This window comes from Talpa occidentalis, unplaced genomic scaffold (genome assembly GCF_014898055.3).
Source record: "Talpa occidentalis isolate TD23 unplaced genomic scaffold, MPIMG_talOcc4v2.1 talOcc4.17, whole genome shotgun sequence".
Taxonomy (NCBI): domain Eukaryota; kingdom Metazoa; phylum Chordata; class Mammalia; order Eulipotyphla; family Talpidae; genus Talpa; species Talpa occidentalis.
The window spans coordinates 23,016,499-23,032,558 of NW_023601754.1; the positions used below are offsets into that span (position 1 = coordinate 23,016,499).

At 39.1% G+C, this 16,060-nt stretch overlaps 2 protein-coding genes across 5 annotated transcripts in view; one reads left to right on the forward strand and one right to left on the reverse strand.

Annotated features, from left to right (window-relative positions):
- PHKB (phosphorylase kinase regulatory subunit beta) overlaps positions 1-13,485 on the reverse strand; it is a 223,376-nt gene extending 209,891 nt beyond the window's left edge. For 2 of the 4 annotated variants that reach the window (XM_037516321.2, XM_037516318.2), the window contains exon 1: positions 13,401-13,485. In XM_037516321.2, the coding sequence (XP_037372218.1) occupies positions 13,401-13,476 (76 nt within the window). In that variant the 5' untranslated portion in view covers positions 13,477-13,485. Of the gene's footprint in view, positions 1-11,104; positions 11,218-13,400 lie in introns of all 4 variants that reach the window. The other 2 variants (XM_037516317.2, XM_037516319.2) reach the window with 2 other exon arrangements.
- A 289-nt stretch (positions 13,486-13,774) lies between these two features.
- ITFG1 (integrin alpha FG-GAP repeat containing 1) overlaps positions 13,775-16,060 on the forward strand; it is a 199,685-nt gene continuing 197,399 nt past the window's right edge. Inside the window, 2 exon segments of the mRNA XM_037518077.1 lie at positions 13,775-13,982; positions 15,694-15,766. Coding sequence (XP_037373974.1) covers positions 13,775-13,982; positions 15,694-15,766 — 281 coding nt within the window.

Below are 16,060 nucleotides of genomic sequence, written 5' to 3' on the forward strand. Positions count from 1 at the left end.
AAGTCTAACAATGGAGGCTGATGAACAACAATAGCCAGCTACGTGTTTTATCCTTTGGATAATGGAAAGCCACTGGTGAGATTTAAGTAAGGGTGTTTTATGAACCAAACTTCAGAAAGAAAATTCTGTTGGCAGGGTAAAGGCCTGCTAGAAAAGTGTGCATCCTAGCACAAGATGTGTGGTTTGTTAAGGGAATCCTGAATTATTAAGATTCAGACAGCAGGGATACGCAAGGGAAGGGACATTCAAGAGATATTTAAAAGGTAGGACAAATAGACTGAGGAAAGACATATTCCAGTATATATTTTGGGATACAAATACCAACATCATATAGTGTAATACATCAGGAAAAAGATTCCAATGATAATTTCCAATCCTCAAATAGTTTTTATTCATTCAAATTATAATAATTAACTTTACATCCTGCTAGGATTTTTTTTTTTATCCTTGCATTCATTGAGCAAATGATTATTATCAAAGCTACAAGCCTTTTGAGAATTGGGATTAAGTGGGTATAACAAATTAATTGAGCTTCATTGTGTATTAACATGAAAACAAGTTAATATAACCAAACATGATGAGCTCTGAACTGATAGAACAACAGATAGAAACTCATAGAAAGATTCCACAAAGCAAAGATAATTACCCTCAAGAATATGTGAATTTAAAAAACAGTATCTCTGTGAAGACATTTAATACAGAAATTTCGTTGTTATCAGACCATCTGAAAGATGCTTGACACAAAAGATAAAGGTCTTGCATTTAAAAATCAATATGCTTATATCACCCATACTTAAGAGGCTCAATGTGTATGAAAACAAATCCTATCGAGGCAGAAAGAATTTCATTAGAAATGATTAATGCTCTCTACCAATGCCTCACAAAGACTACAAATATTTTTAAAATAAAAAACATTTTTAAAATATATTTAGGAGTATAAAAATTTTAAAAGTCACCCAATGGGTCCTGGCTGTATTTTCTATACTAAATCATCATCAAAGGTTCATGATACACAGAGTATTTTCTCAAGAGTTCTAGATTTTTCACTTAGTACTTCCAGATGCAGACCCCAAACCAAATATGTAGCACCAAATCAAAACCATATAATGCATCCAATCTGAAATCAGCTATAAGATGCTCTGTTGTCCAAAATGTATTAAAAACATTAGTTTTACTTAAGGAGAAAGTAAACAGTAAAGTCACCTACAATAAATAGCAATGTCTACTATCAAATTACACATATACATCCCCACACACACAAGAGCTACTATTTGAGACATGTCCCAAAATTTCTATCTTTGAAATACATTAGCAAATGATTATATGAAAACATTTAAAATATAACAGTGAGTTCAGACATATAGACGCTTGCCCTTAGTTTTCGAAGAGCTAATTTTACACAACTGCCATTTGGTTACACAGATGAAAATCACAACAGAAACATATTCACAAAACAGGAAAAAAAAAATATGACTGAAACTATCCTAAGTAAGAAGTAAATTATAAAATAAACAACATGCTGACCTGTAAGCTGACAACTCCGTTGAAAAAAATAGCCCAGTATTGGAAGCCAGAGCAAGCCAGGGACATCTTCTTAACATAATGGTGAGTTACAACTCTAATCAATCATCAGATATTTTTGACTAAGCTTAAAAATTTAATATAAATTTTTAAATGTAAGAATTTTAACATAAAAATTTAATGTATTAAAAAAAGAATTTAAATGCATAGAAAATTCTTCAATGGTTCAACAACAGGAGGAAGAGAGAAAAGTAATAAAGAATACAAAGTAAGCACCTGAGATGAGTATGTTTTCAAAACATACCAGGAAGTTAATACAGTAGTCCGCCCATATCCAGGGGGATATTTTCAAAGATCCCTAAGTGAATGCCTGAAACTGTGTACAGTACTATATATACTATGTTTTTCCCTATATACATAATTGTGATAAAGTTTCAATCTATAAATTAGCCACAGTAAGAGATTAATAACAATAATGAATAAAATTGAAGTTATAATAATATAATAAAAATTATATGATTGTGTCCCCTCCCTCTCTCTACCCCCAACCCATCCTTTCTCAATATATTTTGAACATATTTTTGGACCACTGATGACCATGGGTAACTGAAATTGTGAAAGTTAAACTTGGATATGAGGGGAATACCATATATATGTGATGGAGAGCCATCCTAAGTTCAATCAAACTGTCCCAAATTATGTGCCTGTCCTTGTCAGTGTATAAACACAGCTTTGGCAGTAAGACTCAGTCTATATGCCATATAACAAGACAATCATTCATCCATGACCACTGACTACATTATGTACAAAAATTCAGTACTGAGATATAAGACTTGAATCTTAAATGACCATAAAGGAGGACAAAAGAAATGGTGTGAAGTTATTGATAATAAAGGGAGTGCAACAGAAAGTTTCTAAAAGTTAAAAACTTTTATAACTTCCTAACAAATTAAAAATTAATTATGTACATTCTGAAGGACAACAAAAACATGAGACATAGCAAATATGTAAAGGCCTCCCTGGTGGCCTGGGAGTTAAGTCTCAACGCTATCACCGCAGCCTGAGTTCGATCCCTGCCAGGGAGCTAACCCACATGGCGCAGCAGACCGCTCCTGTCTGGCCCACTGCTCCCCTCAGCAGTGTATGTCAGTAGATCCGCCTGTTCTGCTCCCCACTCTGTCTCTGATGAATCCTCTTAACCCCTAGCACCTCTGGCCTACACCCTAGTTCTAAGCAAAAAAAAAAAAAAAAAAAAAAGCAAAACAAACAATATATATATACATATATACATATATAAATGGTCAAATTTTTTAAAAAGATTTATTTTATTTATTTATGCATACAAGAGCTCAGGTGCAGGCCAGAGGTGTGGGGGGTAAGAGGATTCACCAGAGACAGAGTGGGGAGCAAAACAGGTAGATGTACTGAAATACACTGTTGAGAGGTGCAGTGGATGAGACAGGAGAGGTCTGCTGCACCATATGGGTCACCTCCCTTGTGGGAAATCGAACTTATGCTGCAGTGGCTGCTGATAGCTTCATAGTGCTGAGATTTAACCCACCAGGGAGGCCCAAAAATGGTCATTACACTAAAGAAAAATCTCACCATGGTTTTTGGAAGTCACTTAATGCACCATATCTGTTCAGCTATAAAAAGCATCTTCCTCAAGAAATGTGTGAAATATGAACTGAAAAAACAGCTATGAAATCAAGAAATTATAAGTGAAGAAGAACTCATTTTAAAGGGCTAAGGAGTATTCTGATCACTGTTATTTAAAAAGAAAAAGAAAAAGAAAAAAAAAGCTAATGAAATCTATAAGGACAAGAGGGACATAGCCAATTTTTAAAAAGGAACATATCTTCTTTTAAAAATTATTTCTAATTGAGCCAGCCAGGTCTAATTTGACAAAAATGAGAACAAGTGTGTACTTATTAAAAACACATCATAGAAAACTGTAATGAACTATCAGAAAGCATTTACCAATTTTTCAAGACCAAATATATAATTCTACACAGTTACAACTTTCTTTCATTTTTTTTTTTTTTTCTAATCAGGTCTATTTGAAAATAGACCCCCAACACTCACAAAAAACCATGTAGTAACTCAATGTTTATCAATAAAAACAAACAAAATTTTTTTGTATCTTTCACAAACTCATTATCTTTAAACAGGTAATCAAATGTTTATATGTACCTTTCAGCCTAAATCAAGAAAAGATATAATAGCACCTTGTATGGTTTTGCAGATTACTCCTCAGAAATAGAATGATTTATTTATCATTTTAAAAGATGGACAGATATCACCTCAATGATGTAAAAATAAGATATAAATTTATAATATTTAATATAAATGTTAAATACACATGTGAAATTTTCCTGTTAAATCAAACCACATATTAAAAACATGTTGAATCAAGTATGTAATAAATAGCAGTTAGATTTTAATTTAATTAGAATAATTAAGGTGATCACATTTTCTAAATAACAGTATCTCAGTTTTCAAAGCTATGTACTGTCAAACACCGGCTGAGTGCCCCATGTGCCTGGCACTGTGCATTCAAAACAGAGACAGAAGCATGGTTTTAGAAGTCACTTAATGTACCATATCTGTTCATCTATACAAATGGCTTCTGGGCCTCCCTGGTGACGCAGGTGGTTGAGCGCCGTACTGTGAAGCTGTCCACAGCCTCTGCAGCGACGGTTCGATCCTGGCCAGCCGACGAGAATCCCACATGGCGAAGCAGACCTCTCCTGTCTCGCCCACTGCTCCCCTCAGCAGTGTATTTTGTCAGTCTGCCTGTTCTGTTCCCCGCTCTGTCTCTGGTGAATCCTCTCACCCTCCTGCGCATCTGGCCTGTATCCCGGTTCTTGTATAAATAAAAAAATCTTTAAAAAAAAAAATGGCTTCTGCCATTAGGCTGTTCCTTGCTTTCTCACCCCTTTCCAATTTATTTACATGGTTGCCAAAGGATCTTTTATAAAAATTATGCAGGCCTTATCAGTCTATCACTTCAAATATTCCATGGCTTTTCATTCTATACATAGTAAAATCCAACTATCTTCAAAGCTCCTAATACCTTGCCCAGTCCAGTCATCTTTTCCTTCCCAATCCTGTTGTCTTGCTTTGTCCTTGGCATTCTAGGTGCTCCTGTAATATTCAGTTCTATCTGTCCCCAGATCCTATGCTAGAACTCACCTCATTGCTAATTCAAACTTGACTCCTATTTTGTTCATCAGCTAAATAAACATAACTTCCAGATATCCCATACATGATATCCCACCTTCATTCTGTAGGAGATGGGGAGCTGATAAAAGGTGTTAAGCAAGGAAATAACAGGCTAGTTTATTATTTTAGAAAAATAGCCCAGATAGGCATTGTAGAATAGAGAAGGCTAGAGAAGTAGTATAATAAGAAGCAACAGCTATAGGCAGCAAAGTTAAATAGGAAACAATTGGGGGCCTCCCCTGGCGGCACAGCATTTGAGTGCTGGGCTGCGAGGCTGCGGTGCCTCTGCAGCGCGGATTCGATCCCTGGCCTTCGGGCGAGGGTCCCACATGGCGCGCAGACCTCTCCTGCCGCCCGCTGCTCCCCTCAGCAGTGTCCTCCGTCTGCCTGCCTGTCTCCTCCCCACTATGGCCCTGGTTAATTCTCTACCCTCCCACGCTTCTGACTATACCCAGTGCTTGTATAAATAAATAAATAAAATATTTTTAAAAAAATATGAAACAATTGGAAGAGTCCGTATAGAGAGATTGTATGTATGCAAAATTCTACAGATATCTTTAGTTCTGCATAAAGTTCCATAGGACTATGAGCTAAGATCAGTATCACAGAAACTTTCCATGAAATCACAGGTTCAATAAACATTAGTTAATTTGAAATGAGTGAGAGAAAAGCACCAACCAAGTGCACCAAATAAAAATCACTCACACTCATTTACAGAATAGGAGTCACCATGCATATGAAGAAGGGGAAGCAACAGTAGTTAGGAGCAGTGATTCCACCTGAGTTTGTATCCTGGCTAGATTATTCACTACCTGCGAGACTTTATGTTAGTTATTTCACTTCTCTGTTTTGATTTCTTCAATAGCGATTAATAGTAATAGTACCTACAGCATAGGATTGTTGTGAGATTTAAATGTATAGCATTAAGAATAGTACTTGTTTCATATTAAGTACTCAACAAAAGTTAGCTGCTGAAATAGTTGTCACTGCAGTCATCACCAACATTATAATCATCATTGTTATTATTAGTACCCCTAATACAACCAGTAGGTATTTCACAGACATTATTTCATCTTCACAAAAGAATTTATAATGAATATGTACTATTATATCATTATATGATTAGATGCCAAAGCAGTTCACACAATTTATAGATATCATATATTTATAAATTACCTGGGTTTGAGCTAATTGTCAGTCATATGTCCATACATTAAACACATTATGACACTGTCATTCAAAGAGGCAGGAGCAACTCAGGTATGATAAGTAATAGGATCTTAAAAACATTCTGATTTAATTAATTATGCTGTGGACACTCTTCTGGGCTCTAAGGAAGCAAGAGTGAATAAAACAGATGACGCCTCTTCTCTCAAATAAAACAAGAGAAGCTAAGGGGGAAAAAAATCAAATAATGGAAAGTACACTACAGAGAATTAAAATTAAAAGTGATGTGTCAGAGGGTCATTTCAGTTGAGTAGGCAAAAAAAGCCTTTCTAAGGAGGCTAAGTTTAAGAATTGAAAATACAACCAAAAGAAACAAGATACCCAAACAGCAAGATAGAGTTTCCCAGGCCAGAGGAAATAGCTACAACAAACACCCTAAACTGAAACAAAATGAGTCTTAAAGACCAAGGGAAGTAGGTTCAAGAGCAGTTCAGGGAAGAGTATTCCCTAAACAGATTAGGGAGACAAAGAACAAAGTGACTAGGGGTCACCCATGAAGAGACTCTGGATTTTACACTAAAGGTGAAGGCTCACAGCAAAGTGACATGATCTGACATACATTTTTAAAAAGATTCTTACTGCTAGATAGAGAACAGATAGTAGTGAGGCAAGATTGTGAAGACAGGAAACCAGGCTATTTCAGTAGTGTAGACCACAGATGAAAGTGGCTTAATCTAGTGAGGAAGGAGTAAAGCTAGAGAAAAAATAGATCTATTTTGGCACTCATTCTTGGAAATGGAATAGAAAAAACTTACAAATGATATGAACTTAAAAAGATGAAGGAAAGAGGAATAATTTCTATACTTTTAGTTGAGCAGCTGGAAGAATAATAGTTTAATTAACTGCAAGATAGATTTAGGCAGATGTTTGGAGTAGGAATAGGATTACAAAATAAGAGTTCTGTTTCTCAGGTTACACTGGAGATGCCCATCATATATCCAGTTTGAAATGTTCAGTAGGCACCTGGATAAGAAACAGGAATTCTGGGGGGTTCCTCTTACCCTTTCTCTAGTTTCACAGAAGACCAGGGATAAAGAAAACAGCAGAGAAAAGAGCTTTTAGGATGCACAATGTTGAGTATTCTGTAACAATATAATACAATGAGACATACGGCTATACTCTTCATGAAACCATTTCACTTATAAAATCTGAAGCATCATCTTTGCTAAGGATAATGACACAGAAAGAGAGCAAGCTTTAAGGTCAATCAGATTCATTCCACTGGAGTTAAGTTATAGCCTATGGCCTCTACTTCCTAAATCTGACAAAATTAGAGACCAGGACCTTACAAAGAGAGATCAGCGCTCCCAGCAAGATACAATTTACAAGTGCTTCTGAAAATTCCAACCTGATTCAAGGGACCTACTACATACCCAATGTAAGAAAATACCTTCTAACACAGTATATAAAATAATGACTGCTTTCCCTGCTGTCAGAGAGAAGCTCCTGTGAAAATATCAGAAATAATTTCTTTAGACTTGAAGTGATGACTGACACAAAAGGAAATTAACTTACAGTAAAATGAAAGGCAGATTCTAAGTAATCCGACTCAAGTTAATTGTACTTTAATAATACAAGTTTTCTTAATCTAATGGCCACTTCAGGGCAGACATCAAAATGAGGAAAAGAGATAAGAAACCAAGTCTGTTTGTATAAGTCTTATTCTTAAATACATTTTGGCAATATTGTAAAAGACATATTTTTAGTAAAAATAAAATTTATCAGGCAGTTACTATATATCAAGTGTTTTGCACATAGCATCTTACTTGATCCTCACAAGAATCCCTAGTGGTAGGTTTTAAAACACCATTATTTTGTGCCTCCCTGGTGGAGCAAGAGGTTAAGAAGCAACCTATGAAGCTATCCGCAGCCTCTGCAGCATGAGTTTGATCCCCGAGTTTGATCCCCTGGCAGGCCAGGGAGCTGCCTACATGGCGCTGCAGACCTCTCCTGACTTGCCCACTGCTCCCCTCAGCAGTGTATTTCAGTAGATCTGCCTGTTCTGTTCCCCACTTTGTCTCTGGTGACTCCTCTCACCCCCCCACACCTCTGGCCTGTGCCCTAGCTCTTGTATGCATAAAATAAAATAAATATTTTTTTAAATGTTTTAAAAAAATAAAACATTATTTTTACAAAGAAGGAAGTCAAGTCTCAAAAACATAAAGCAACTTGCTCAAGATGAAAATAGTAGTAAACAACAGGACGAGGGTTCTATTTTGGTATAGCAGAACACAAAATTTATACCCTTTCCTTAAGCTCTTAAAGGGGGTAACAACCCATAATAATCAAGAAGCTTCAGGTATATGGTCTCTTTAGGCCACAAAAACCCTGTTGAATTAAGCTGAAAATGAGGCTGCTATAGTTAAGCATCAAAAAAGAAGAGCATGTCAGAGTTTTGCCCAAGACATATAAAAAAACTTTTCCAGGTATTGTCATATCCATCAAATCAAATTTTAAAAAGAAAATTAGTCAAAGAACCTAAAAAATGGGCCTCCCTGGTGGCAGCTGAGCACCGCACTGTGAAGCTGTCCGCAGCCTCTCCAGTGCTGGTTCCATCTTGGCTGGCCAGCAAGAATCACACATGGCATGGCAGACAGGAGACTGTCTCGCCCGCTCCTCCCCTCAGCAGTTATTTCTTCAGTCTGCCTGTTCTGCTCCCCACTCTGTCTCTGGTGAATCCTCTCACACTCCCGCTCATCTGGCTTGTACCCCAGCTCTTGTATAAATAAAATAAATCTTTAAAATAAAAAAAGAACCTAAAAAATAATTAGGTAAAGGGAAAATTACTCAAGTCACATGTTGATAAACATGTTGATAAAAAGTGAAAATGCCAAACATTTCTTACTCATGGCAAAATGGTATAGCAATTACCATAAATAATTGAACTATAATACCAATATGACTGCTGTAGTTGAGAAACATGGCTAACCTAATATATTGTTTGTGTAACTATAGTGTCATGAGAAATGAAAGGAATCTGAGGTACTAAATGTTACACTCTTTCCCCAATAATTAGTTGATTAATTTTAGTTGCTGAATTTGCCCATAAATTCAGTGTCTTTCATATTTTACTTCAACATTCTTTAAAGAAAAATCTAGACGGAGAGATATTTAGATCTCTCTCTGAATTTAAGCACTGAAAACAAAAGAAATTACATTCAACCACAGCACAGACTGACACAGTACTCATCAGAGCATAAATCAAGCATGCATACATAGAAATGCAGGACACACTAAATCCAACAAAGAGTAGAGACAAATCCAGGAGGAATAAAGAAGGTTAAAATGCATAAAACAGTCTAGGTATGTTGGAAACCAATTCTCCAAAATTAAAATACTGGTTTTCATTTTTTATGGTATTGGATAGTTTCCAGCCCAAAGTAGCAGGGAAAAGTTCAGCTATGAACCCGAACATACTTTAAATTATTGTTAAAAGAAATTATACCATAAAACATGCTCCTAGGATGATAATGTTCAAGGGACCACAACAGTGAAAAAAAAATTATTCTAATGTAAATGTAGCATTTTCAAATTAATAATGAATAAATACAAACCACTGAGTGTTCCTCATTTTAACAGATAGTTTTAAGTGCTTCATTATAGTCATCAGTAAGTTTTCAATAGAGGAACCCCAAAAAGTGGAAATATGCAAACTAATTCATAATGGCTATAACAATGAAGTTGGCTATTTTTATATTTTCTCAGTGCTTTCTATGTCAATTAATAATATGGTACTGGAAAGGCATCTTGTATATGCCTTCAAACATTTCAGTAATGTTAGAATTATTAAGTTTTGAAATTTTCAGGATTATTATACACAGAAGCATATCTTTAGCATTCTATTGCCAAAAAAGCAGAACAAGTTTACTAGTACTGAATAAGATACCAAGTCCTTATCAGGAAAGCTACAATGGAAAACAGCCTGGTGCCTAAAAAAAGAAAACACAGTCCAAAGATCTATATCCTCTTGTTCTCTCAGTTCAAAAATTAAAGTGGCTACATATAATACACAATTTTGTCATTTAACAAAGGACAGCTAAAAGGTATTATCATTTTTGTTGCTTTAGGTACAAACTTTGTTTTCTATTGATTGTGCTTCTTCCCTAGGCTATTTTCTATTTCTTTGAAGATTTTCCTCCTCCATCTGACCAAAGTTTAACCTAAAATATGATGGAAGTAAAAGAAGGGGCCACGTCTGAATGGTTATGGTGAACCAAAAGAGGAAATGTCACCACTAACACCGTTTGAGAGGGGGTTATCTCACATTTCCCTGTTAATGATGTCCTATAGCATACATATTCTGCTTAAGGCATATTACAGAAAAAGCAACAGGCCTCTGCCAAAGTGTTCTCACACAGAACACGTTTTTGATGGCCCAAGAAGCATCACTAACCACAAAAAAAGCCCTAAAGACTTCGTAGCAGTTCTGTGGCCACTTAACAAAATCCCTTTCTCCTAAAAGCCAGAATTCCTAATGGGAATCCATATACTGTTTTCCCTATATCCATGTACTAACTTGAAATTGTTTCCAAAATCCTGGGCTCTCACTGGGGAGCAATTCCACAACTTTCATTCAGCTTGTGGAGGGTCTCACCAAAACAAAAGTATAAGACCCATTGCATCAATATTTCCTCCAGCCCTTATACCAAGAAGCCATGGAATGGAGAGCAAAGCCCAGGGCTTCACCTCTAAGGAGCATCCCTTTCCTTTCTATGAAACATACATGAAAGTACCTACTTCACAGGGGGTTGATGAACAGTAAGTAAATGATGGGACAATAACCCAAAATTTCTTATTTATAGAAGTTACTTCCATTATGCAAGACAAAAATCATTTAAGAAGCTTTTTTATGTCCCATTTGACTCGATTATCAGAGACTGAGGAACAGTCCCTAGTCAAATAGCTTTCAGGTGTCAATTCAGTGGCTCTATTTGCCCTTCTCATGTCCAACAAAACAAAACAATTGGCTACATTCAACACACAGTCCAAACTTGAGCCTACAGTAACAGAAATGGTGCTCAGACTTGGGTCACCAAAGAGGAAATCAAACCAAAATATATGGTGACTTCAGTCTTCAGAAACAAAGGTATTTAAAATTACCAAGTGACCCTTTTGGGGTCTACACACTTACCAGACCTTAAGAGAGCTGGATGAGAAGAGACGACTGCATCAGGTGAGTGGGCCATTTCAAATTGTTGACTCTAATCATAAGCGTTGCAGGCTAAACTACAGCAATTTTCAAAACTGTTTAGTGAAGGTTAGAAGCAATCAGCATTAGATTAATTGAAAGCAGTGTGAGTAGTTATTAACATGATGCAGTGTGCAACAAAGGCAATAATTGTGGTTCATTATAATTTTATTTTCTCTTTTATGACTTGAAAATTTGATTTTCTTTGCTTTGATAAATTACATTTGCTTACAAGGATGTGGCAGGAAAGATATAATATCCACTTATCAAACATTATATAAGAGTAGCATGGCTGTGGAGCAGTGAAGTGATTATGCTACTATGTACAATGCTCAGAACTTTGCAGTGGCATCTATAATAGTCAGGTTAGTCCAAGTTTCAGACAAAGCTCAGTTTATATATTTTTCTAAAATAACAAACAGAATCAAGTTGATTGAGTCTAATGATACAGAAAGCCAGTGATTGACTTAATAAGCTTTATAGTCGACACTTCTGAGTTACCAGATTCTGAAACCTCCAACATAACCACTAATTTGGAGAAATGACTTCAACTGGTATTACTTTTACTACTAGGAATATCCAACATGGATATGGTGCACTTTACTTTGCACATTGAAACTGGATTTCAGTGACTGCATTCAACAACAGTTAAATAGAATTTGAAAAAATTCAAACATTTTCAAATTCTATTTTGAGAAAGAGAAGTAAGGTTTTCAAAGCTTACTGTTACAACATGCATTTGAGAGAAAATAAGGACTGAAGAAGAAAATAAACCCTATATGCTCATTAAAGGAAAAAGAGAAATGTTGTAAAAACATTTGTTGAGGGCAGTCCCCTGTAAGAAAACTCAAGTTACTCTCTTTGACGGGATAGCATCAAGTCAACAACACTATTTATAGCCTACCCATGTTGTTAGCAGGCAACTCAAATACTTCAATATGGTAATTTTAAGAAACTGTGTGGAGCAAAATATATGGTACTTCAAGTAAATATATAGACTCTAAAGTATACTAAGAACTACTTTTTGAAAACTTCTTTCACATTTTTGTGGTAGTTTTGCTATAGTCTCATATAAGTATATGCAAAAGTTTTCAAGTTTAAAAACACTAAAGTTAGCAACAAAGATTGGGTGAATTTTCCTTGTATGATTTATAAAATTCATTAATTTCTTCAAATAATTAAAAAAAAAAAGCCAGAGTGCACAATAGGCAGGACTGTCATTAGTGGAAGTTTGAAACATAAAGGGAGCATATTAGCCAAGAAAAAAAAATCTTTTCCTATCAATGCAAGTAAAAAGTTAATTTTCCTAGGGTGATGCCTTTCAATGTTCTTAGATTAGTAAGACTGACATTAGCATCTCCCAATAAAGTTTTTTAAGGGGAAATTCTTAGTTGAAGACTTGACAGTCTTCCATCTTTCCTGTCTATAAGGTACACTTTTTGTTCAAGATTATATTCAGCCAGCCAGAAGTGACAGTAAGTTTTCAATCCTGGTTTTCAGAGGAATTATCAGCCACAAGTACTAACTCCAGAATCATGACTTTGCAATCTGAACAAGTCAGTTCAGGACACTTGAACTGTCACTGGTGCCTGCACAGCCTCTACTGACGTCTGTGGCCTCAGGTTTGGGAGCCACAAAAGCAAGTTGAGGATTAGACAATCCCGGGCTATAAATTCTGGGGTCAGGGAAGGGGCCTGCTCCCTTCTGAGACCTACCTATGCTCAGTGTGACCCCCTTTGAGGCCTCTTCCCCTTGGATCTCTGCCACATAGATAACTGGCTAGGGCTCAGATCGTGGGAGGAAAAAAGCGACATACGAAACAAGGCAACGAGCAGCAGCCAGTTTTCTATGTCCAGATCGTGGTCATATATAAGAAGGACTTTGTCTGACAGTAAAAGGAGCTCCCCTGAGCGGTCACCCTTTCTTTCCCAGCACTGTCGCCGCCTGATTTCGGAAAAGGAAGACTCCAGGTGAAGCTGGCACGGCCACCTGCTTTCTGGGGGTGAATACACACGACACAGCGTTGGGGTCCACACACGGAGTGAAGTTGGGGGCACCCCCTACGTTCTACAAGTTCAGGGGAGACAGACATCAGGCAGGCGGAAGGCCTGGGCCGCCGCCTGGGTTCTACCGGGACAGCAGGAGGACCCCCGAGTTGCCTCCCGCCCCCGGCTCAGGAGGGGGCGCACCCCCGCCAGGGTGCAGGGTTTTGCGAAGGAGGCGCCCCGGCCTGCCAAACCTGAGCGCTTGGCCCGGGCTCTCCGCTCCAGGACCTTCCAGCTCTCTTCCGCCACGAGCCCCGCCGCCCCCGCCATGGCGCTCCGGCCGCCGCCTGGGCCGCCGCCCCGGGCCGGCCTGTCAGCGCCGCCGCCGGCCCCGCCCCCCGCGCGACACTGTCGGGCGGCGCCGGCCGGAAGTGCGCGCCGGGCGGCTGCTGCAAGCTCCGCGGCCTCCCAGGCGCCAGGGGGCGGCCTCGGGGAGCGGCGGAGGGCCCCGGCGGCGGCGGGTGCCTGCGTCCCGGCTGAGCGCGCTCTCCCGCGGCCGGCGGGACGGTGCTTTGCGGCTGCCGTCAAGCGCGGCACTCGGCCGGCGGGCGGGGGCCGAGGCGCGGCCATGGCGGCGGCGGGCCGGCTGCCGAGCTCCTGGGTGCTGCTGGCGCCGCTGCTGGGGGGGCTCGCGCTGCTGGGAGTCGGGCCGGTCCCGGCGCGGGCGCTGCACAACGTCACGGCCGAGCTCTTTGGGGCCGAGGCCTGGGGCACCCTGGCGGCCTTCGGGGACCTCAACTCCGACAAGCAGACGGACCTCTTCGTGCTGCGGGAAAGTCAGTGCTGGCCCGGCCCCCCCCTCTGCCCGCTGTCCCTGTGCCCCTCGCGGTGCTCCCCACACCCTGGCCGGGATGGCCGGTGCTCCTGCCTTTCCCGGTCCTTCTCTCCCGGCCCCGTCTGTGCCCCTTTATCTCCAGCATCCTTGACAGCTTGCTGCTTTTCTCCATCTTGTCCAATCCCAGGTCCTGGCCTGGCCACCCCACAGTTTGATCAGTCCCCTAGTCCCCCAAGCCCTGGAAACACCCAGTGTTTTTACTTTTTTTCTTTTTCTTTTTTCCTTGAGACGCCTGCGGTCTTCACCTACGCATCCCCCACCTCCCCATGGAATAACCTGCCTTCCATGGTCCTTCCTGATTCCCAGGAGTCTTTGTAGCTGGCCTCTACATTCTCTCCCAAAGCCCTCTCTTCCATTCAGCTTTACTTCTTCCAGTCTTCCAACCCCTTTGATGAACTGGAAAAGATGTTTTTTGACAGTTTCATCTCCCTGCATTCTCATTTACCTAATTCTGCCCCTTCCCACCTCCCTTTGTTTAGGGCCCAGGTTTCTTTGAAGCTGCTGTGCCCTCCCAAGGCCCTAAACACTCCCTAAACAGCATTTTGCAGGAACCACTGATAAAACCAATGTCTCCTTAGGAAACAATTCTTAAACTGCAGATTCTTCTCTTTCCTGAGCAGAGTAGTTACTCTGTGTCTACCTGACCCTTCCTCACTTTTGTCACGCCATGGTCTTCTAAATCTTAGCTTGCTTTGACAACTTATGGTTGTCTAAGTGTTCTTCACTCGGACATGATTAAATAAACTTTAGTAAATCTTGATGCTGACAGTGGGCAATAGAGAAACTTAGTGTTCTCCAGTACCCACGTACTACCCAGTAGTCAGATACTGTTTAAAGTCAAGACGTGAAGGAAGGAAATTAAGCCCTATAGAAAACCTGATGGACTGACAGGATCCTGGCCCAGATTTCCTGGGACCCTTGCCAGGATCCCAGAGTCTTGGACCATGGATATTTTTCCTATCTTTGTATGGCTTTTCCTATCTTTGTATGAATTCCAAAAAGGGCACCTACCGCCATGCCTGTAGCTACTCATCCAAACTAGATACGGACTCTCTCCCTCTAACTTTATTTTGTGTTTGGTAGATAATTCCAAAGGCTCCCTATGAGCACTCACTGAGCTCCAAGAATGTATTGACATGGGTGATTATTCCATGGGAACCACAAGAGAGGATCTTGGAGGATTCGGCTTTTTTCTGCTTAAATTCATGACCATGTCCTTGCGATTAGTCAGGTACCTCCCGTAGAAGTCCCTGTATCCTTGCTATGATGCATCTATGTGATGAAATAGCCTTATAATGAGACTGCATTTTTAGATTTGGCAAAGATAAGGCTTGACATGTAAGTTAGATTCTTTCTGTGATTCTTCCAACTCAGCTCATTTGACACATGACAGAAGCTATTGGCTTCAATTTATCTTGACCAGCTACATTTTCCCATGTACATCCTTTCTATTTTTCTGCTTCTTTGAACATTGAATTTGTCATAATACTGTTAGGAATCCCATTCCATTATGAGCATTAGCCTTGAGAGGGTGAATGAACTAGAATAAAAAGTTATCTTCTTGAAAACAGAGCTTAGAAAGCATCTTGTAACCACTGTTTAGATGTCTTATAGGAAACATTTTTCTAATACCATATATTCACCTTTTTTAGGAAATGACTTAATCGTCTTTTTGGCAGACCAGAACGTGCCCTATTTTAAACCCAAAGTAAAGGTGTCTTTGAAGTAAGTACAAATATATTTATTTCTGTAAAATATTAGTTATTATTGTAACAACGGATATGTGATATGAAGTGGGATTATTTTTGAAATCAGTTTTACTTGTGTTGTGCCACAAACCCATCAGCCATGAAGTAGCAAGTAATTAGTTAAGAAAAGTAGTGAAATGATTTACTTAAAAAACAATGATATAAATCTGAGTTGGTTCTGGTCTATTTCTGCATAAACACCCCTCACTCCTTTGCAATCTAATATGCTTTCCTAATGCATTGGGATGATCATTCATCCCGGTATGCCTGT